Source organism: Bos indicus x Bos taurus, chromosome 4 (assembly GCF_003369695.1).
Source record: "Bos indicus x Bos taurus breed Angus x Brahman F1 hybrid chromosome 4, Bos_hybrid_MaternalHap_v2.0, whole genome shotgun sequence".
NCBI lineage: Eukaryota > Metazoa > Chordata > Mammalia > Artiodactyla > Bovidae > Bos > Bos indicus x Bos taurus.
Window position 1 is genome coordinate 79,463,346 of NC_040079.1, and position 24,290 is coordinate 79,487,635.

At 37.9% G+C, this 24,290-nt stretch overlaps 1 protein-coding gene across 1 annotated transcript in view; it reads left to right on the forward strand.

The window, feature by feature from the left end:
* The window catches only part of LOC113890914 (platelet glycoprotein 4-like), a 58,418-nt gene that overhangs the window by 21,616 nt on the left and 12,512 nt on the right, over nucleotides 1-24,290 (forward strand). Inside the window, 5 exon segments of the mRNA XM_027538438.1 lie at nucleotides 3,604-3,764; nucleotides 12,192-12,339; nucleotides 14,674-14,847; nucleotides 16,700-16,791; nucleotides 19,294-19,340. Coding sequence (XP_027394239.1) covers nucleotides 3,604-3,764; nucleotides 12,192-12,339; nucleotides 14,674-14,847; nucleotides 16,700-16,791; nucleotides 19,294-19,340 — 622 coding nt within the window.

Sequence of the window (24,290 nt, forward strand, 5' to 3'; positions counted from 1 at the left end):
GAGGCCTTACAAATAGCTGTGAAAAGAAGAGAAGTGAAAAGCAAAGGAGAAAAGGAAAGATATAAGCATCTGAATGCAGAGTTCCAAAGAATAGCAAGAAGAGATAAGAAAGCCTTCTTCAACGATCAATGCAAAGAAATAGAGGAAAACAACAGAATGGGAAAGACTAGGGATCTCTTCAAGAAAATCAGAATACCAAAGGAACATTTCATGCAAAGATGAGCTCGATAAAGGACAGAAATGGTATGGACCTAAAAGAAGCATAAGATATTAAGAAGAGATGGCAAGAATACACAGAAGTGTACAAAAAAGATCTTCACGACCCAGATAATCACAATGGTGTGATCACTCACCTAGAGCCAGACATCCTGGATTGTGAAGTCAAGTGGGCCTTAGAAAGCATCACTACGAACAAAGCTGGTGGAGGTGACAGAATTCCAGTTGAACTATTCCAAATCCTGAAAGATGATGCTGTGAAAGTGCTGCACTCAATATGCCAGCCAATTTGGAAAACTCAGCAGTGGCCACAGGACTGCAAAAGGTCAGTTTTCATTCCAATCCCAAAGAAAGGCAATGCCAAAGAATGCTTAAACTACCACACAATTGCACTCATCTCACACGCTAGTAAAGTAATGCTCAAAATTCTCCAAGCCAGGCTTCAGCAATATGTGAACCGTGAACTTCCTGATGTTCAAACTGGTCTTAGAAAAGGCAGAGGAACCAGAGATCAAATTGCCAACATCCGCTGGATCATCGAAAAAGCAAGAGAGTTCCAGAAAAACATCTATTTCTGCTTTATTAACCATGCCAAAGCCTTTGACTGTGTGGATTACAATAAACTGTGGAAAATTCTTCTAGAGATGGGAATACCAGACCACCTGATCTACCTCTTGAGAAATTTGTATGCAGGTCAGGAAGCAACAGTTAGAACTGGGCATGGAACAACAGACTGGTTCCAAATAGGAAAAGGAGTTCGTCAAGGCTGTATATTGTCACCCTGTTTATTTAACTTCTATGCAGAGTACATCATGAGAAATGCTGGACTGGAAGAAACACAAACTGGAATCAAGATTGCCAGGAGAAATATCAATCACCTCAGATATGCAGATGACACCACCCTTATGGCAGAAAGTGAAGAGGAGCTCAAAAGCCTCTTGATGAAAGTGAAAGTGGAGAGTGAAAAAGTTGGCTTAAAGCTCAACATTCAAAAAACTAAGATCATGGCATCCGGTCCCATCACTTCATGGGAAATAGATGGGGAAACAGTGGAAACAGTGTCAGACTTTATTTTCTTGGGCTCCAAAATCACTACAGATGGTGACTGCAGCCATGAAATTAAAAGACGCTTACTCCTTGGAAGGAAAGTTATGACCAACCTCGATAGCATATTCAAAAGCAGAGAACTTTGCCAACAAAGGTTCGTCTAGTCAAGGCTATGGTTTTTCCTGTGGTCATATATGGATGTGAGAGTTGGACTGTGAAGAAGGCTGACCGCCGAAGAATTGATGCTTTTGAACTGTGGTGTTGGAGAAGACTCTTGAGAGTCCCTTGGACTGCAAGGAGATCCAATTAGTCCATTCTGAAGGAGATCAGCCCTGGGATTTCTTTGGAAGGAATGATGCTAGAGCTGAAACTCCAGTACTTTGGCCACCTCATGTGAAGAGTTGACTCACTGGAAAAGACTGTGATGCTGGGAGGGATTGGGAGCAGGGGGAGAAGGGGACGACAGAGGATGAGCTGGCTGGATGGCATCACTGACTCGATGGACGTGAGTCTGAGTGAACTCCGGGAGTTGGTGATGGACAGGGAGGCCTGGCGTGCTGCGATTCATGGGGTCGCAAAGAGTCGGACACGACTGAGCGACTGATCTGATCTGATCTGAAGATTCTATAATGTGAAAGTAATCATATGTATGTGTGTATGTTGGTGTATGTTTTTTTCTTTATAAAGTCTCTCAAAATGGGTAAACTAACATAGCTTTCAGTTTCCATATAGGTTCCAGCTATAACATCCTGATCATTTAGGGTAAACATCTTTACATTTAGAATAGCAGTAATTTTGTCTCAATTTTGGGTTTGCTATGGAAATAAAGACTTTTTAGGAGCAAAGAAAAAGTTCTTCAAGGATAATTGCTTGTAAAAAGTAAGACAGTCTCACAAAGCTTTAGCAGCTGCAATGCACCCTGTGTAAAAGGATTATGACATCACAGGCGTTTGTACTGGCATTTTAGCTGATACTCTGTTCATCTCTAAGAAATTCCCTTATTCTCTCCATTAAGCAATAAGTAAAGTATCCTGAAGATATGAAACTTAATTTGACTACTATCAACCAAGTGCAGAGATGACAGAAACAAAAAAAACTAGTAAAAGCACAGAGTAAAAGTGGAGTAAACAAAGGGCCAGAGCCTAGGAGCCTTGTCATGATTCTACCTCTACGTATTTGACCCGGTGACCCTTGGCCAGACACCAGGCTTCTCAGAGCCTCGGCATGCTCTCCCAGAAAACGGGCCAATGTTCAGTGTCCTTTCCTGATCCCTCCTTCTATGAACTGATGCTTCCTGGTGAATGAAAGGTCAGATTGTCCTGTGTTCATGAGGATTTTAGGCTCAATTTTCTGTGAAACATTGTTCTCCCTCTTCCTCCAGCACTAAGATAAACTGAAGCATTACATCTGGGTACATATTCCTCCCAAGGTACTTAATTGGAAACACTGTCTGCTACAAAGTCACCTTCGTATGCATTAGCTTCTAGAGCTTCCTGGGCTTCCTTCTCAGAGAGTCAAAGCCTTGGAAGGAACCTGGGAGAGCATCTATGATAATTCCCTCCATTGACACATAGTGAAATTGACCCATGAGAGTTTGGTGACTCTTTATAGTTTCAACTCCTGTAGCACAGGAGAGATTTCTAAAGCAGGGTTTTCTGATTCTGTCACTGATATTTTTTCTATTTGTATATCGTTACTACAAGGAACATCCATGATTCTTAACATTCTTAATGGATTTCACAAAGAATAATAAGAAACCTTCATTCCCCCTTTTATCTAAAATGTAGTAGCCTAAATGTAATGAATTAGACTGTTGAAGTTTCTGGAAATATGTACTAACATGTTTCTATAAACATATTGAGAATTAGGGAAGCCACACTGAGCAGGATTTTGAAGCTTCTGAAGAAAAGTGAAAAAGCTTCAATACCATCAGATTTTTTTCCTTTTCTTCCTCAATGCAACTCACAGAGGGCAAAAAAGTTAATGTTTGACCTGATAAGAACTTTCTGGAAAAGTTTTGATGAAATTTTCTTAATAATTGTATTATAAGCTTTCACAATACTGTCATAAGGTCACTTTAAAGCTTGCCAATGGTTGGCCTTACAATCACCAGACATGTCTACAATATCACATGATTCTCTTTATAAAATGTTGACTAAAAGAGACTGCTACCTCAAGTGCTGAAAACATTTCTGTTGCAAGCATGTGGCAGGTTGCCAAGGTTCTCATGAAAAGATACTTGAGTTTAGTCTTTTCACTGGATAATTAAAGGTTTGCAACGCCCACAAATGCCCATACTGACCACAAAGAAATAACCCAAAGTTGTTTTCTGTTTCACAGGAAGCTGTCCTTGAAGAAGGTACAATTGCTTTTAAAAATTGGTTTAAAACAGACATAGATGTTTATAGACAATTCTGGATATTCGATGTATAGAATCCAAAGGAAGTGGCAGTTCATAGCAGCAAAATTAAAGTCAAGCAAAGGAGTCCTTACACATACAGGTGAGTGAGTCCCCACAAAAAGTGGCACTTGATCATATGTATTTCTGAAAAAGCTTTCATTTGACAAATGCTGTTTTATTGAAACATACTTGTCATTTTCTTGCCATTAATATACATTGAAATATTTGTTTCTGCCTATTTAAAACCCTAAAGATACAATGATGATAAGAAATACATATTTTATTATGAGTTTACCAGCATCAATTAACTGCCATACATTTAAAAAGCTATAGGAGTTTTACTTGTGACATATATTCTAAATAATTCTAAAATCTGCATGTTAAATAGGAAAAAAAATCTATCCAAAAAATGTAAAACCAGAGTATTTTTAAATCCTAAAATTGAAAGTGTGGGTTATAAGAGTGTTCTCAAAGTGTGACTGCTGGACCAGTAACATCAGCATCTCCTGGGAACTATGGAGAAATGCAAATTCTCAGGTCCCACCTTACCAAACATATCAGATACTCCAAGTTTTGGCACCAGTAATGAATTCAAAAAATATCCTGGAGGATTTCAACACATACTCAATTTTGAGAACCTCAACATTAAACTGATTTTCAGTTCAGTACAGTCGCTCAATCGTTTCCGACTCTTTGTGACCCCATGAATCACAGCACGTCAGGCCTCCCTGTCCATCACCAACTCCCGGAGTTCACTCAAACTCATGTCCATCGAGTCGGTGATGCCATCCAGCCATCTCATCCTCTGTCGTCCCCTTCTCCTCCCGCCCCCAATCTCTCCCAGCATCAGGGTCTTTTCCAATGAGTCAACACTTCGCATCAGGTGGCCAAAGTATTGGAGTTTCAGCTTCAGCATCAGTCCTTCCAATGAACACCCAGGACTGATCTCCTTTAGGATGGACTGGTTGGATCTCCTTGCAAACCAAGGGACTCTCAAGAGTCTTCTCCAACACCACAGTTTTTACATAACCACAAAACCTGCTAAGGATTTCTATTCAAACTATTTTCCAGCTCTTAAGGGTGTTTTTACTTATTTAATAGTTTCATTCTTATAATTTACCCACTATTGAGACTAAATATTTTATATGCCTTAATAATTCAACATACTTCTGAACCAAACATTAGACTAGTAGAACTAGGGGAAAATAATTATCCAGAACATTTCAATTTTAAATTAAATAAACTGAAACCAGGAGATATGTTGCGATTTATATAAACTTGAGAATTAGTAACTCTTATACTATTGAGTAAATTTCTCCTATCTAAATTATAGACTGTTTTTTCTAACTATCAAAGAAAAGGGGGGCCAGAGGTGCCCAAAACACTAATTTTATTGTGATATTAGGAATCTATTTATGGTCATATGGGGACAGAGTTAAGTCCTGCTGTATCATTTGTTATAAAAATTTTTATTGTTCCTCAAGAATAATTTCAACTAGTTATATGCCATGGTTAGGTACAAAATATCATATTTTCAATAGTTTCCTCTAATTTATAGTTTTACTTACTTGTTTTAGGTAGTCTGTAATTACATAATTTCTTTCCTTTCTGTGCATTAATATATTTCTATATCAATAACTATATCAAAAACTCACACTCAAATATAAAGAAGTAAGAGCAGCTGGGAGGGGATGCCTGCTGCTACAACATGTAATGTAAGCTGTGGAGTGCCGGAGTGTCACTCTGTCCAGCAATTATCCCCATGTGTCCTAGCTCCAGGCATATGCCCATGACTATTCACAACTCTCTCACAGATTACCTGGTTTTCTTTGTTACAGAAAAAAATATTACCTTCAAAAAAAAATTTTTTTTTCAGAGTCTTACAGTTCTTATGTCATTATCAAAAGCCTATGTAAATATCTTGTTTCAAAAAAAAATGATGTAGCTACGATATGTGCATTTGAAAATCTAGAATTCACATATAACTTAATAAGCATCTAAGCATAACTTTAAAAATCAGAACTGAGTGAACTGATGGCATGTAATAAAAGATAATAGTTGTTAGAATTTGAGAACTTACCATGATTTTTGTTTAATTTTTTGTTTGTCTGGAGAGGTTATGCTTTGACTTTAAAGGATACTAATTGTGGTATAGAAAAACAAACACAATACTGACCCCTCTCCTAGTCCTGCTCTGATAGGTGACAGTTAATATATATTTTATTCTTAGAGCTGTGCACTTCTCTCTTTAAGGGATAAAAGTGAAACGAGTAAGATGTAATTGATTTACTTGGAGAAGCAAAGAGGTGAGGGTTGGAAAGAGAAGTTAGTTTGCAACTAAAGTACACAAACAATTTTTGTGTTTTGTGTTAGTTTGCAACTAAAGTACACAAATAAATTTGTATATATGTAACATGGAAAAGAAATGCAAAAAAGCAAAATGGCTGTCTGGGGAGGCCTTACAAATAGCTGTGAAAAGAAGAGAAGTGAAAAGCAAAGGAGACAAGGAAAGATATAAGCATCTGAATGCAGAGTTCCAAAGAATAGCAAGAAGACATGAGAATGCCTTCCTCAGCAATCAATGCAAAGAAAGAGGAAAACAACAGAATGGGAAAGACTAGAGATCTCTTCAAGAAAATTAGAGATACCAAGGGGACATTTCATGCAAAGATGGGCTCGATAAAAGACAGAAATGGTAAGGACCTAACAGAAGCAGAAGATATTAAGAAGAGGTGGCAAGAATACACAGAAGAACTGTACAAAATATATCCTCATGACCAAGATAATCACGATGGTATGATCACTCACCTAGAGCCAGACATCCTGGAATGTGAAGTTAAGTGGGCCTTAGGAAACATCACTATGAACAAAGCTAGTGTAGGTGATAGACTTCCAGTTGAGCTATTTCAAATCCTGAAAGATGATGCTGTGAAAGTGCTGCACTCAATATGCCAGCAAATTTGGAAAACTCAGCAGTGGCCACAGGACTGGAAAAGGTCAGTTTTCATTCCAATCCCAAAGAAAGGCAATGCCAAAGAATGCTCAAACTACTGCACAATTGCACTCATCTCACACGCTACTAAAGTAATGCTCAAAATTCTCCAAGCTAGGCTTCAGCAATATGTGAACCATGAACTTCCAGATGTGCAAGCTGGTTTTAGAAAAGGCAGAGGAACCAAAGATTAAATTGCCAACATCTGCTGGATCATCGAAAAAGCAAGAGAGTTCCAGAAAAACATCTATTTCTGCTTTATTGACTATGCCAAAGCCTTTGACTGTGTGGATCACAATAAACGATGGAAAATTCTGAGAGATGGGCATAGCAGACCACCTGACCTGCCTCTTGAGAGACCTATATGCAGGTCAGGAAGCAACAGTTAGAACTGGACATGGAAAAACAAACTGGTTCCAAATAGGAAAAGGAGTTCGTCAAGGCTATATATTGTTACCTTTCTTATTTAACTTATATGCAGAGTACATCATGAGAAACGCTGGACTGGAAGAAACACAAGCTGGAATCAAGATTGCCGAGAGAAATATCAATAACCTCAGATATGCAGATGACACCACCCTTATGGCAGAAAGTGAAGAGGAACTAAAAGGCCTCTTGATGAAAGTGAAAGAGGAGAGTAAAAAAGTTGGCTTAAAGCTCAACATTCAAAAAACTAAGATCATGGCATCTGGTCCCATCACTTTATGGGAAATAGATGGGGAAACAGTGTCAGACTTTATTTTTTTGGGCTCCAAAATCATTGCAGATGGTGACTGCAGCCATGAAATTAAGATGCTTACTCCTTTGAAGGAAAGTTATGACCAACCTAGATAGCATATTCAAAAGCAGAGACGTTACTTTGCCAACAAAGGTCCATCTAGTCAAGGCTATGGTTTTTCCAGTGGTCATGTATAGAAGTGAGAGTTGGACTGTGAAGAAAGCTAAGTGCCAAAGAATTGATGTTTTTGAATTGTGGTGTTAGGGAAGACTCTTGAGAGTCCCTTGGACTGCCAGCAGATCCAACCAGTCCATTCTAAAGGAGATCAGTCCTGGGTGTTCCTTTGGAAGGAATGATGCTAAAGCTGAAACTCCAGTACTTTGGCCACCTCATGTGAAGAGTTGACTCATTGGAAAAGACTCTGATGCTGGGAGGGATTGGGGGCAGGAGAAGAAGGGGACGACAGAGGATGAGATGGCTGGATGGCATCACCGACTCGATGGACGTGAGTTGAGTGAACTCTGGGAGTTGGTGATGGACAGGGAGGCCTGGCGTGCTGTGACTCATGGGGTCGCAAAGAGTCGGACAATACTGAGTGACTGAACTGAACAATATTAAAGGAATTTATGATTAACTATGAGTCATTTTGTCTCAATAGGTCAATAAAACAGTTCTCAGTGTCTGTTTGCTGCTAAGTCGCTTCAGTTGTGTCCGACTCTGTGTGACCCCATAGACGTCAGCCCACCAGGCTCCCCCATCCCTGGGATTCTCCAGGCAAGAACACTGGAGTGGGTTGTCATTTCTTTCTCCAATGCATGAAAGTGAAAAATGAAAGTGAAGTCACTCCATCGTGTCTGACTCTTATCGACCCCATGGACCGCAGCCTACCAGGCCCCTCCATCCATGGGATTTTCCAGGCAAGAGTATTGGATTGGGGTGCCACTGCCTTCTACATAGTGTCTGTTTATATGCCTTAAATAATAGGAAAATGACTGGTTACATTTCAGGAAAAGCTAATAGCTTTTTCCATCAATTAAATCCTGAATACAGTTGAAACTGGAAGTGGAGGAAAAGTGTTGTTTAGTCACTCAGTTATGTCCAACTCTTTGCGACCCCATGAACTGCAGCAAGCCAGGCTTCCCTGTCCTTCACTATCTCCCAGAGTTTGCTCAAACTCAAGTCCATTGAGTCAATGATGCCATCCCACCATCACATTCTCTGTCGCCCCCTTCTCCTCCTGCCCTCAATCTTTCCCAGCATCAGGGTCTTTTCCAATGAGTCAGCTGTTCACATCAGGTGGCCAAAGTATTGGAGCTTTAGCATCAGGCCTTTCAATGGGTATTCAGGGTTGATTTACTTTAGGATTGACTGGTTTGATCTCCTTGCTGTCCAAGGGACTCTCAGGAGTCTTCCAGCACCACTGTTCAAAAGCATCAATTCTTCAGCACTTGGCCTTCTTTATGGGTCCAGCTCTCACATCTGAACATGACTACTGGTAAAACCATAGGAGGACCTTCGGTGGCAAAGTAATATGTCTGCTTTTTAATATGCTGTCTAGGTTTGTCATAGCTTTTCTTCCAAGGAGCAAGTGTCACTGTTATGGTGGCAGTCAACTTCTGCAGTGATTTTGGAGCCCAAGAAAATAGTCTGTCACTGTTTCCATTTTTTCCCTATCTATTTCACCATGAAGTGATGGGACCAGATGCCATGATCTTAGTTTTTCTGAATGTTGAATTTTAAGCCAGCTTTTTTTCACTCTCCTCTTTCACCTTCATAAAGAGGCTCTTTAGTTTCGCTTTGCTTTCTGCCATTAGGGTGGTGTCATCTGTATATCTGAGGTTATTGATATTTCTCCCAGCAATCTTGATTCTAGCTTGTGATTCATCCAGCCTAGAATTTTGCATGATGTGCTGTGATGTAAGTTAAATAAGCAGGGTGATGATATAAAGCCTTGATGTACTCCTTTCCCAATTTTAAACCAGTCAGTTTTTCCATGCTGAGTTTTTATGTTGCTTCTTGACCTGCTTACAGATTTCTCAGGAGGCAAGTAAGGTGGTTTGGTATTCCCATCTTTTTAAGAATTTTCCACAATTAGTTGTGATCCACAGCCAAAGGCTTTAGTGTAGTCAACGAAGCAAAAGTAGATGTTTTCCTGGAATTCCCTTGCTTTTTGTATGATCCAACGGATGTTGGCAATTTGATCTCTCATTCCTCTGCCTTTCCTAAATCCAGTTTGTACACCTGGAAGTTCTTGGTTTATGCACTGTTGAAGCCTAGATTAAAGGATTTTGAGAATTATCTTGCTAGCATGTGAAATGAGTGCAATTGTGCAGTAGTTTGAACATTCTCTGGCATTGCCCTTCTTTGGGATTGGAATGGAAACCAACCTTTTCCAGTGGAGAAGGATCTCCCTCCTCAAACAGAAGCACAGGCTTATTTAGCTTTGGCTGCTAATGTGAAGTTGATGAAACTCTGGCAGGATGTGACATGGGTCAAAGAATAAAATTATCTACTTTGAGATCTTACTTATGTCTATTCCGATCTACACCAATTCTTTGAAGACCTGGTTAATTCCTTCAGAATATTCTCAGATCCAATATAATTTTTTTTTTTTTTAAGTTCCTCTGCTTTGGTAGGAGTACACAGAAACCAATCTTGGGCTAAAGTAGAGAGGAATTCCTCCCTTTGACCTCATTAACCAACACTTTCTAGAACCTGTATGTAGTCTAATTTTTACACCAAAATTGAGTGATCATGTTCTCTTACACAATGGAGTATTACTCAGCCATTAAAAAGAATACATTTGAATCAGTTCTAATGAGGTGGATGAAACTGGAGCCTCTTATACAGAGTGAAGTAAGCCAGAAAGAAAAACACCAATACAGTATACTAATGCATATATATGGAATTTAGAAAGATGGTAACGATAACCCTGTATGTGAGACAGCAAAAGAGACACAGATGTATAGAACAGCCTTTTGGACTCTGTGGGAGAGGGAGAGAGTGGGATGATTTGGGAGAATGGCATTGAAACATGTATAAAATCATATAAGAAATGAATCGCCAGTCCAGGTTCGATGCATGATACAGGATGCTTGGGGCTGGTGCACTGGGATGACCCAGAGTATGGGGAGGGAGGTGGGAGGGGGGGTCAGGATGGGGAACACATGTACACCCGTGGCAGATTCATGTTGATGTATGGCAAAACCAATACAATATTGTAAAGTAATTAGCCTCCAATTAAAATGAATAAATTTATATTAAAAAAAAGTACATTTTAAACACAGACCTCAGTTTAAAGGATTTTTCTCTTAGTGATTGCCATCTACTGGTATAGTGTTATAACTACAACTAAGAAAACAATTTGGGTCAAAACTATTTTGCTATTATTTCAAATATTATACATATATAAATCTTCCTGAAAATTAAAGTATTTTAACAGTAAAATGTTAATAATACGTAATCTAAGTTTAAAATATAATTTTCTAAGAGGAAATAATAATTGAGTAGTAATAGACTATCCTGGCTGCTGTTTTAGATTTTTGTATTCTGTGTCTGCAGTACTCCAAGAATAGTGAACAATAAAGCTTTAATTAAATTATATTAGAAATAAGATATATTTCTATATTTTTGTTAATTCACTTTTTAAAGAATATGAACCGTTGTTTATTCATTCTTAAATATTTACCAAGAAATTACCATTTACCAGATACTGCTTGGGCATATAAAACACACATAATATACCTGATTGAAATCACGTCAGGTTTTCTCTGGTTTATTTTTGTTTCCACACTTCAGTTTCCTGTTTTTTCAGTGTTTACCTTAGTCAGATAACAACAGAGATCTACTATAACCTCACATAATAGATATTCTATGATAGAGCAATGAATAATGTATACCTTATTTCATCTCTCTAAATATCTTGTACTTGCAAAAGAGTTTTCCCCCTAAAACCACCCTTGATCTCTTTCCTAAGGGTAGATGGTACTTTGCCTAGAGGTGTTAGAGCGAGAAGCTTAGATGTAATAAGTTTAACAACATATGGGGCAGGGATTGAGGGGAAACGATCTGTAAAGTAGAAAGTATATTTCACTTAGCATCTTTAATTCTCATTAAAACATTGGAAAATATGGAAAAGCCAATACAGGAAAGTCTGTGCACTTTGAACAGTCTTTCTCTTATATGAAAACATGCTCTTACTATTCCCTTGTTTAAAACTCTCTTTCTTCTCCTCACCCTCAGGATAAAAGCTAAACATTTCATTATGGGATGCAACCCTTTTATGGTCCAGATCTTACCTATTTTAATCACTTTATTTCCACCACTCTCCTTACTCCTTAAACCAACCATATTGAAACATCTGAATTACTAAAATAACACATTTACCTAACACATGATATTTTCTATCTCATCTTACCTAAGCTTATTTTTCTCACTCAGAACACTTAATATGGAATTGTATCCTGTCCATTATCCCCACCATAATCCATAGCCCAAGTTTGTACCTGTTCCATGTTTTCTCACAGAACCTGTGTAAACTCCTATAAAGACACATATTCCTTCTCCTCTGCTATGCACACCTAAGATTCCTCTTCTCTAATTTGCTGGAGGCTCAGCATTGGCTTATTTATCATTTTAATCTGCTTGTTTACCCTAATTTCTGACATAATTTATGTACTCAATAATCGCTGCTTAAATGAATGGCATTTGAGAATTAATTTTCATTTGAATAACTATTGTGAATTTTAACTTCTGTTAAAATGAATGCCATTCATTTGAAACAACAGTTTTGAGTTTTAGTTCCTCCTGTTTTTCAGAGTTCATTATCTCACCAAGGAAAATATAAACCAGGACTCTGAGAGCCACATGGTCTCTTTCCTGCAGCCCAATGGCGCCATCTTTGAACCCTCGCTATCAGTTGGAACTGAGGATGACACGTTCACCATTCTCAACCTGGCTGTAGCAGTGAGCTCAGTTCAGTCACTCAGTTGTGTCTGACTCTTTGCAACCCCATGAATCGCAGCATGCCAGGCTTCCCTGTCCATCACCAACTCCCGGAGTTCACTGAGACTCACGTCCATCGAGTCAGTGATGCCATCCAGCCATCTCATCCTCTGTCATCCCCTTCTCCTCCTGCTCCCAATCCCTCCCAGCATCAGAGTCTTTTCCAATGAGTCAACTCTTCACATGAGGTGGCCAAAGTACTGGAATTTCAGCTTCAGCATCATTCCTTCCAAAGAAATCCCAGGGCTGATCTCCTTCAGAATGGACTGGTTGGATCTCCTTGCAGTCCAAGGGACTCTCAAGAGTCTTCTCCAACACCACAGTTCAAAAGCATCAATTCTTTGACGCTCAGCCTTCTTCACAGTCCAACTCTCACATCCATACATGACCACAGGAAAAACCATAGCCTTGACTAGACGGACCTTTGTTGGCAAAGTAACGTCTCTGCTTTTGAATATGCTATCTAGGTTGGTCATAACTTTCCTTCCAAGGAGTAAGTGTCTTTTAATTTCATGGCTGCAGTCACCATCTGCAGTGATTTTGGAGCCCAAGAAAATAAAGTCTGACACTGTTTCCACTGTTTCCCCATCTATTTCCCATGAAGTGATGGGACTGGATGCCATGATCTTAGTTTTCTGAATGTTGAGCTTTAAGCCAACTTTTTCACTAGGACTTTCACTTTCATTAGGAGGATTTTTAGTTCCTCTTCACTTTCTGCCATAAGGGTGGTGTCATCTGCATATCTGAGGTTATTGATATTTCTCCTGTCAATCTTGATTCCAGCTTGTGCTTCTTCCAGCCCAGCGTTTCTCATGATGTACTCTGCATATAAGTTAAATAAGCAGGGTGACAATATACAGCCTTGATGTGCTCCTTTTCCTATTTGGAACCAGTCTGTTGTTCCATGTCCAGTTCTAACTGTTGCTTCATGACCTGCATACAGATTTCTCAAGAGGCAGGTCAGGTGGTCTGGTATTCCCATCTCTTTCAGAATTTTCCACAGTTTATTGTGATCCACACAGTCAAAGGCTTTGGCGTAGTCAATAAAACAGAAATAGATGTTTTTCTGGAACTCTCTTGCTTTTTCCATGATCCAGCGGCTGTTAGAAATTTGATCTCTGGTTCCTCTGCCTTTTCTAAAACCAGCTTGCACATCAGGAAGTTCACAGTTCACGTATTGCTAAAGCCTGGCTTGGAGAATTTTGAGCATTACCTTACTAGCATGTGAGATGAGTGCAATTGCGTGGGAGTTTGAGCATTCTTTGGCATTGCCTTTCTTTGGGATTGGAATGAAAACTGACCTTTTCCAGTCCTGTGGCCACTGCTGAGTTTTCCAAATTTTCTGGCATATTGAGTGCAGCACTTTCACAGCATCATCTTTCAGGATTTGAAATAGCTCAACTGGAATTCATTCCATCACCTCCACTAGCTTTGTTCGTAGTGATGCTTTCTAAGGCCCACTTGACTTCACATTCCAGTGAAGTAGCAGTTAGTAGACAACAGCAAAATTACTGATTTTGAAATCCTCTAGAACCCATGATTAAAACTACAATTAGATATCTTTTGTTTTCATTTTTATAAAAATGCTTTCTTGTGCTATTATTTTGAATTATGATCATTTGGAAAGATGACAAGATGATAGAATAAACAACTGAAGACTGATTAGAAGACCACTTAGAGTGTATCATTTTAAAAAGGATTCATGGGGCTTCCCTGGTGGCTCAGTGATAAAGAATCCACCTGATAATGCAGGAGACATGAGTTCAATCCCTGGTCCAGGAAGATCCCACATGCCTCAGAGCTGCTAAGCCTGTGCACCGCAACTGTTGAGCATGTGTTCTAGAGCTGGGGAGCCGCAACCACTGAGCCCACATGCCTCAGCTACTGAAGTCTGCACACCCGAGAGCCCATGCTCTGCACCAAGAGAAGCCACCACAATGAGAAGCCCGTGCACCACAACTAGAGACTGGCCCTGCTCAAGGCAACTAGAGAGAAGCGTGCACAGCAACGAAGATTCAGCACAGCCAAAATAAATCACTAATGAAATAAATAAGTAAAATTTGTCAAAAAGTAGGACTTAACTTTGAAACTCCTCTTCCTGTGGCCCACACAACCACAGAGATATGTAATCATTAAGAGATGAAGAAATAATATACTTTAGTCCTGGCTAGATTTGGCAGTCATTTTAAAGATAGCTGGAAATTGTTTTATTCAGTTTAATTCTTGTATTTATATTTATTTGTTAAGAAAGTGATATTGCAGTTGGTGTCTTAAACCATGATTTTTTTTTTCCAGGCTGTATCACATCTCTATCCAGATACATTTAAGGAATACTTAGTTCACTTACCAAAAAGTCAAATTCTTCTGTTTCAAAAGAGAACTTTGAAAGAACTATTGTGGGGATATACAGATCCATTCTTGAACTTGATTCCATACTCTATTCCTACCGAAGTTGATGTGTTTTATCCTGTAAGTAACAATTATAAATCTTGATACTGTTAGACTTTTAACTGGATAAATATAATCACATTGACAATTCATAAGTTTATCATTTAGTGTGTCAACCGTATTTCTGATCTCAGAGTACATACTCTAAGTTCTTAAAAGTCACTTTTAAAAGTTTAAAAAGTGAATTGAATACTCAACTCACTTATCAAAAAGTCAAATTCTCATGTTTCAAAAGAGAACTTTAAAAAAACTATATATACTAGTGGGCCTGTAAGGATCCATTCTTGCATTTGGTTCCACACCCTACTACTACAGTTGGTTCATTTTATCCTGTGAGTAACAATACAAATGTCAATATTATTGGACTTTCACCAGATAAATATAATGGCATTGGCAATTCACAGTTTTATTATTTAGTGTGTTAACCCTATTTCTTCGGAGAAGGCAATGGCACCCCACCCCAGTATTCTTGCCTGGGAAATCCCATGGACGGAGGAGCCTGGTAGACTGTAGTCCATGGGGTCGCTAGGAGTCAGACACGACTGAGCAACTTCCCTTTCACTTTTCACTTTCATGCATTGGAGAAGGAAATGGCAACCCACTCCAGCGTTCTTGCCTGGAGAATCCCAGGGATGGGGGAGCCTGGTGGGCTGCTGTCTCTGGGGTCGCACAGAGTCGGACACAACTGAAGTGACTTAGCAGCAGCAGCAGCAGCAACCCTATTTCTTAACCCTATTAGTGTATTAACCCTAATAAATATTCTCACTATTTCAAAGTCTATGTCACATAGTTTTATCTTTCCTAGCTGGGAAAATTTACTTGTCTGAATTTACTAATCAAAATTAAACTAACATTTAATCAAGTTTCCATTCTTTGACAAACATATAAGTTGTCTAAAATTAAGTTGTAGGGTGGAAAAACTTTGAACACTTTCGACTTTGGTTTTCTATCTATGCACAATCAAATTGAATGCCCAGTTTTTATACGAAATGTATTCATCATACCATTCTTCCTTCTCTAGACCTACAAGTTTGTTTTAATGTAAATTTAAAAGTTACCTGAAATTCTACACAACAAGAAGGATAAATCAGCAATGTCATATTTTCATAGTTAGTTGATAAAAACATCTACAAATGTCATGAAGTGACATATAGGAAATTTAAGAAGATGTGAACTTGGTGATGTACTTAGTTATAGTTTAATGTTTTGAACCATGAAAAGAACCAGTTGATTACTGCATTTAAAAATTGAATATGAATTCATTTGGCACTTTATTATATATCTGTTATATTCTTTAATTATCTTACTTGAGATGATTTTTAGGATTGCAAGGTTATATATCAATTCAATTTAAGTATAGAAGCCTTAAATGATAATAAATTCAGTTATTATTATTTACCTAAAATACTCAATTCTTTCCTTCGCTAATTCTGTTATTAATTTTGTGTACCTAAATTTTAGTAACCACATATTAGAGATCATAATATTGAGAAAACTTCAGGAAAGCTGTCATATTTCTCATAGGTTTTGTTAACTATTCCTTCACCTCAATATAACAGGACTAGTGATCAAAATGGCCTTTCTGGCTTAATTACAAGAGTACTGGAGTTGGATCATGTCAGCTTCTGATAGTTGTTTTCTTCCTTTATCTCAGCATCTAGCACTTATTTCTAGGCACTTTTTATATCTTGTTTTTATAAAATATTAAAAATAAGTAATTTTAAAAATTCATCACTTATACATTTCAAATCATATAAAATAATTGTGAACAGCCAGTGTCTGAGAAATGCAAAAGTGAGTTAATTACATACTTTATAATTTGGAAAGCATGGCTTGTTTTAGAAGTAATTTTTTCTTGCATGTATTTCTTCAGTACAACAACACTGCAGATGGAGTTTATAAAGTTTTCAATGGGAAAGATGACATAAGCAAAGTTGCCAGAATAGACACATATAAAGGCAAAAAGTAAGTATACAGGCAAAGTTGTATGTGTGTGTGTGTGTGTGTGTGTGTGTCACTAGGATGCTTTAAGGCAGGCAAGAAACTTATTTACCAACTGGTAAGGCACAGGCACCAACCTATGGCACAGAGTTGCCTGTATCTCGGCCCTTAGAAACTCCTGGTCTATCAGGCATTAACCTTTTAGTTGTGATGACTGGTCACACTGGTACATAGCTGCTGAGTATCAGCCCCACTGGAGGGTTCACCTTTATGAACAGGTCTCTTATATACAGAAATCTAAAGGGGCCACTTTAATCTGTGTTGCATAACCAGAGTTTTCATGCACACTTCAATTACATAATAGCAAATTAAAAGGAAGAATATCAATATGTCAACTCATCATCCAGGAGCTAGGAAAATATACTATTTTTTTTTTTTTTTTACTGAGCATGAAATAAAATTATTGTTCATTCCAGTGACATGACTAAACATGTCTATAACGATGGAAGCTTAATGAATCCATGCTACAACTTTTATGACTTTCCCCTTCCAAATGTTCTAAAATAACTCAGCTTTTTTAAAAAGCCTATCATTATAAAAATGGAATTATTATTTCCTGTTTAAAACTGACATACTGAACTTGAAAATAAAAAGCACATATTCTGTGAAGCAGTAGTAGAATGAGATATGTTCACTAGCCACAATTTCCTACTTTTCTCTAACTTCTGCCTGCTTATCTGGAGTACATCTAATCTGTCATATGTCTAAAATAGGAAGAACCCCAATAAATACCAAGGAGAAAAAGATTTTTCTCCTCAAAGTTAAAATGAGTTTTAGATCAGTGATTTTATGACAAAGAATAATCAAAATCAAGAGATGGAACATTTTTATTAATTAAGCAAGCATTACCTCACACTGAGTTCCTATCTAAAATTTGCATAAAACAGTTAAATAATTACTCATATTCCTTTTTCATCTACAGAGTTCATACTCACATTTTTTTTTTACAGGAAAATCTAATGGAGGGATAAAACACATCTAAATGCTCATTTTATGGGATATCATATCAGTGTTCATATATTGAGTACAGTGAGCATTTCTTTAATTTCAGTATTACAGAGAGGTTCTGAGGAGTTATTGAGTGCTCCTAATTGGAATAAGAATTTCACATGAGTTTAAGGTTACTACTGCTGCTGCTGCTAAGTCGCTTCAGTCGTGTCCAACTCTGCGTGACCCCATAGACAGCAGCCTGCCAGGCTCCGCCGTCCCTGGGATTCTCCAGGCAAGAACACTGGAGTGGGTTGCCATTTCCTTCTCCAATGCAGGAAAGTGAAAAGTGAAAGTGAAGTCGCTCAGTCGTGTCTGACTCTTAGTGACCCCATGGACTGCGGCCTACCAGGTTCCTCCATCCATGGGATTTTCCAAGCAAGAGTACTGGAGTGGGGTGCCATTGCCTTCTCCGTTAAGGTTAAGATAAGGTTAATTTAACTGACCACGGCAAGACTGAGCATTATTGACGGCTTATTGTGTTTCAAATAGAAGCAACAGCTTGCCTTGACATCTTACGGTATGATATATTTGGAGGGTGAAAAACCCATTTTCTATCACCAAAAAGTGGCTGAGACTGCAGAGAAACAATCACCATCATTGTTTGTACTGTTTCCAGTTATATGGATATGTATATTTCATGAAAATACCAGAGTATAAATTAATAAACTCCATTCTATTTTAATGTCAGTTCATGCAAAGTTAAAAGAGGGGAAAAGTATAAATTGATTATCTACATTTCCAGTCACTTCTGATCAAACATCTGCTTCTTTGCTCCTCCACACTCCCCTCTTTTCCCTCATACTGAGTTTACATCAGTTACCTACTTAGTATTTTTCTCCTATTCAGTTGAACACTCAATATACTATGTAATAATCCACTTCTCCCACCGGAACACAGAAATTTAATCCTAAACAGAGATCTAAATTTCTGATAAATATTTCTCAAAAAATGTTTAAAAACTCGGTCTGTTCCAAGTTGTTCCTAACAAAATTTATCAGTTTTTATTTTATAATCTGGCCACTTAATGGTATCAGGCACTTCATTCACCTCAGCAAGATGAAAACTTCTAACAAAACATAGACCAAATGATTTAGAGTATTTCTTAAATTTAGCATTTGTCACAACTAGTCTAATCAATGTTTATTACGTTAGCAGAAGTAGGGCTTTCCTGGTGGCTCAGTCGGTAAAGAATCCACCTGTAATGTAGGAAACTCTCTGCAACGCAGGAGACCCAAGTTCAAGCCCTGGGTCAGGAAGATTGCCAGGAGAAGGAAATGGCAACTCACTCAAGTATTCCTGCCTGGAAAATCCCATGGACAAAAGAACCTGGTGAGCTACAGACTCCTGTAAGAGTCAGACACAACTTAGCAACTAAACCACCACCCCCACCACTTGAACCATAAAAGAAAAATTAATGTGAGATGTGCTCTTGGAATGCAAATGTTCATTTCCTTTCCTTTTTTTTTTCCCCCTAAGGCATCTCTCCTATCAGGCAAGTTATTGTGACATGATTAATGGTACAGGTAAGGGTATTTGTTTTGTAATAATACCACAATGAAACCCCCTCCTTTTTCCCACAAATCTACCATCATGCCGATGATGTTCTGGATAGGGATGCTTTTACCTATCTTTGTATCCCTACAACATAATTCAGAGTCTCAATTCCAAAACAGGCTTCAGTTCAGTTCAGTTCTGTTGCTCAGTCGTGTCCAACTCTTTGCAACCCCATGAATCGCAGCACACCAGGCCTCCCTGTCCACCACCAACTCCTGGAGTTCACTCAAACTCATGTCCATCAAGTCGGTGATGCCATCCAGCCATCTCATCCTCTGTTATCCCCTTCTCCTCCTGCCCCCAATCCCTCCCAGCATCAGAGTCTTTTCCAATGAGTCAACTCTTCGCATGAGGTGGCCAAAGTACTGGAGTTTCAGCTTTAACATCATTCCTTCCAAAGAAATCCCAGGGCTGATCTCCTTCAGAATGGACTGGTAGGATCTCCTTGCATTCCAAGGGACTCTCAAGAGTCTTCTCCAACACCACAGTTCAAAAGCATCAATTCTTCGGCACTCAGCCTTCTTCACAGTCCAACTCTCACATCCATACATGACCACTGGAAACACCATAGCCTTGACTAGATGGACCTTTGTTGGCAAAGTAATAGTAACTATCTAATTTGATGAAATGTCTCAAGATTAATCAGTAAAGATAAACCATTACTGCATTCCTAGGGAAATGTTTTGTAAAGACTAATGCTTTGTAATAATGCTTTACAAAGCATCTTTACTACTGCTTTGTAAAGACTAATTAACTGACTTACTGGTCACAGAAGTAAAGAGGTTAGTAGTTACTGTTCACATCTATTGTACATACTGTGTAGATAATAACTTAAAACTGAAAGAATTTAACAATCAACATAATTATAAAAGGTAAAACATTTTTCCAAGTGGAGGTTTCAATATGAAGAAGAATCAGTAACCTTGCAAGGGGAGCCATCTATTTTGAATAAGATGATCATAATTATGGAGAAAAGAACAACAGTAGCAACAAAAATAAGGTTATATATGTGTTAACCAATACATACCTGTACTGGATATTGTTACCAACCATGAAAAAACATGCAAAAATGAACATTCTAAAGTTAGGAAGAAATCATGAAGTTAAAAGTGTCTAAGAGAAAAACAGAAGTAAAAATACTAGGAGTAGAGGTATATTGGGCAGACCAAGGATTCTGATGGAATCTCTTTGAGACAGATTGTTGGTTACACACTAGGAAAAGAGTGTAAAGAAACGGAAAGGATTCCAATGTTGTTAGCATGAAAGAAGTACTTACTATACCTTCACCAATAAGCTTAAAGAGGTATAAAATTAAAATACTGATTTACACTTGAATGTATTTAAAAAAAAAGGGTCCTGCTAGTATGCACAATCCTAGGGTTATGACACATGGTAATTGCTGGTATCATTATGACAGAATCTTTGATGATATTTAAAGCTTTTCAATGTATTCTTTTCCTTTAATGTTTAAGGTGTTGGGAAGGCAGTTGTAGGCAATGCCCATTCAGAGATCCATCTGGGCATTTAAGCTAATCTTCAATAGCCCATTATCTTAAAGGCAGGATCAAGTTTACTGATTTTCTGTTATAAGTGAAATGTAAGAAGATTCCAAAGTTGGTGCTGTTACTAGAAAAAGAATGTGGTATTCATAATTGAAGGCTAGGTCTTACTGTTTGAACAAACACATTCAGCAGTGGCTCATTTTGCTGATACTCATTTGTGGAGTAAATGGAGGAAATTATCTAGTTATTCCTTCTTATATTCAATGTGTGCCATGGATAATAACCATTGTAGGGATTCAATAAACTCAACAAATGCTTTTTTTGTTTTGATGTATACAATTTCAAACTATTTGCATGAAATCCTGCTTAGAGAAAGAACTTCAAAAAATGATTTTAAAAATGTTAATCAGCCATAAGTGTAGGTGAATGAATCACAATCAAAAGTAAGAACAACATTCACCAAAAGGACATGTAAAGGAACCTCAAAGTAAGGAAACTGCCACTCTACTGATAGGGTAGGAAAACAATCATAGTTTTAACAACAGGTGATTTGGCCATTAAAAAAAAAAAAAAACTCATTTATGTTTAAACAGTGGGAAAATCTGATACAAAATTGAATACCAATGAATGTGGACAGTATACAGACTTGTTGAATAAGGTAGCAGCTAGTCACCTGTCCATATTAAGTACTTGAAATAGGGTTAGTACAAACCAAAATGTGCCTAAGTACACATGGTATTTTGTTAATTTTATATTGATTATGTGTAAAATTATGTGATTTTGGATATACTGGGTTAAATATAACTGATACTTTTATCATTTTAAAAGGTGGCTATTGGAGGATTTAAAAATTACGTGTATTCAAATTTCTGAATCAACTGGCAGTAAGATGGCAAGGCAGAAAAGTGTGAGTTCACCCCTTCTTTCAAAAACATCCAAATCACAACTAATTGCTCAACAACCATCCACAACATCAGCAAAATGCTAGAATCATCTAAAAAAAAATATTCTACATCCAAAGACAAAGAAAAAACCACAACAAGACAGAAGGAGGGGCAAAGTCACGATCACAATGAAACCAAATTCCGTACTTGCCAGGTGGTATAATTATTTTCCACAAACTGGGAAAAAAAAAAAAAAACTCGTAGTGGAAGTTCTGGTGAATACCATTTCCTCCCCAAGACCTAGCCCCACCCAACATCCTGTAGGCTCCAGTGCTGGGATACCTCATCCAAAACAACCACCAAGGCAGGAACACAGCCCCATCCATCAGCACACAGACTTTCTGAGTACAGCTCTGCCCACCAAAAGGACTAGACCCAGCTCTACCTGCCAGTGGGCAGGAAAAAAATCCTCCCACCAGGAGGCCTGTGCAAGCCTCTCAGACTCAGATAGTCTTATCCCAGGGGACAGACAGCAGAAGCAAAAAGAACTACAATCCTAAAGCCTACAGAAAAGAAATTACAATCACAGAAAATTAGACAAAATGAGGTTGCAGAAGAATATGTCCCAGATGATGGAACAAGATAAAACTTGGAAGAACATCTTATTGAAATGAGATAGGTGATCTACCCAAAAAGGAATTCAGAGTAATGAAAGTGAAGATGATACAAGATGTCATAAAAAGACCAAGATGATGTAAGAAATGTTTAAGAGACCTAGAAAAACAAAAGAACAAAAAGAGAGAGACAATTCAGTAACTGAAATGAAAAATCCACTAGAAGCAAGCAACAGCAGAGTAACTGAGGCAGAAGAATGGCTAAGTGAACTAGAAGAACAGTGGAAACCACTGCTGCAGAACAGAATAAAGAAAAAAAATAATAAAAAGAAATGAAGAGAGTCTAAAAGTCTGGGACAAAGTTAAATGCATCAATATTGACATTTATATGAGTTTCTGAAGGAAAAGAGAGAGAAAAATGAATATAAATTGCCCCAAATTTCCCTAACATGGGAAAGAAGACAGTGAGTACAGTACAGGAAGTGCAAAGAGTCTCAGGCAAGATAAACCCAAGGAGGAATATACCAAGACACACAGGAATTAAATGGATAAATATTTAAGACAAAGAAAAACATTAAAAGCAACTAGGGGAAAACAACAGATAACATACATAACTCCCATAAGATTATCACCTGATTTCTCAGCAGAAATTCAGCAGGCCAGAAGGGAGTGGCATGATGTATCCAAAGTGATGAAAGGGAAGGACCTATAACCAAGAATACCCTGTCCAAGAAGACTATCATTCAGTTGCAACAGATAAATCAAAAGCTTTACAGAGAACTCATTACCACCAGACCAGATCTGCAACAAATCCTAACTGAAATTCACTACTAGAAACAAAGAAATTAAGAATGGAAAAGCTTACCAGTAAAGGCAAAAAAAGTAAGAAAGGAAATCATCTGCACAAAAATATGCAAAATATGCTATCAAAACCAGTAACTGTGAGAATAAGGGAGCACAAATACAAGATATTGGAAATGCACTTGAAATTAAAACATCAGCAACTTAACCTTGTTTATGTATGGACTGCTATATCAAATCCTCATGGTAACAGCAAACTGAAAATCTACAGTAGATACACACACAAAAAAGAAAAACAAATTCAACACTGAAGCTAGTCATCAAATCACAAGAAAACAGAACAAAAGAGAAAGGGAAGAAAAAAGACCTACAGAAACAAATCCAAAACAATAAAGAATATAGAACTAGGAAGAGACATTGCTAACTAGCTTAAATGTAAATGGATTAAATGCTCCAACCAAAGACATAGACTAGCTAAATAGATACAAAAGCCAGACTTGTATGTATACTGTCTACAAGAGATCCACATCATATCTAAGTACACATACACAATGAAAGTCAGAGGATGGAAAAAGGTATTCCATGCAAACGGAAGTCAGAAGAAAGCCGCAGTAGCAACATTCATCAGACAAAATAGACTTTAAATAAAGACTTTCACAATAGACAGAGAAGGACACTACATAATGATCAAGGGATCAATCCAAAAGGAAGATGTAATAGCTACAAATGTACTTGCACCTAAAATAGGAGCATCCTAATATATAAATCAAATACTAACAGCCATAAAAAGAGAAATCAACAGTAACACAATAATACTGGGGGACTTTAACATCCCACTTTCAGCAATGGACAGATCATCCAGACAGAAGACCAAAGGAAACACAAGCCTTAAAAGAAAGACCAGATGGACTTAATTTATAGTGCACTGCATCCAAAAGAAGCAGAATATACATTCCTTTCAAGTTCACATGGAACATTCTCCAGGACTGATCACAGGCTGGGCCACAAAGTGAGCCTTGATAAGTTTAGGAAAACTGAAATCATATCAAGCATCTTTTCTGACCACAATGCTATGAGATTAGAATTCAACTTCAAGAAAAACACTGAAAAAACACAAA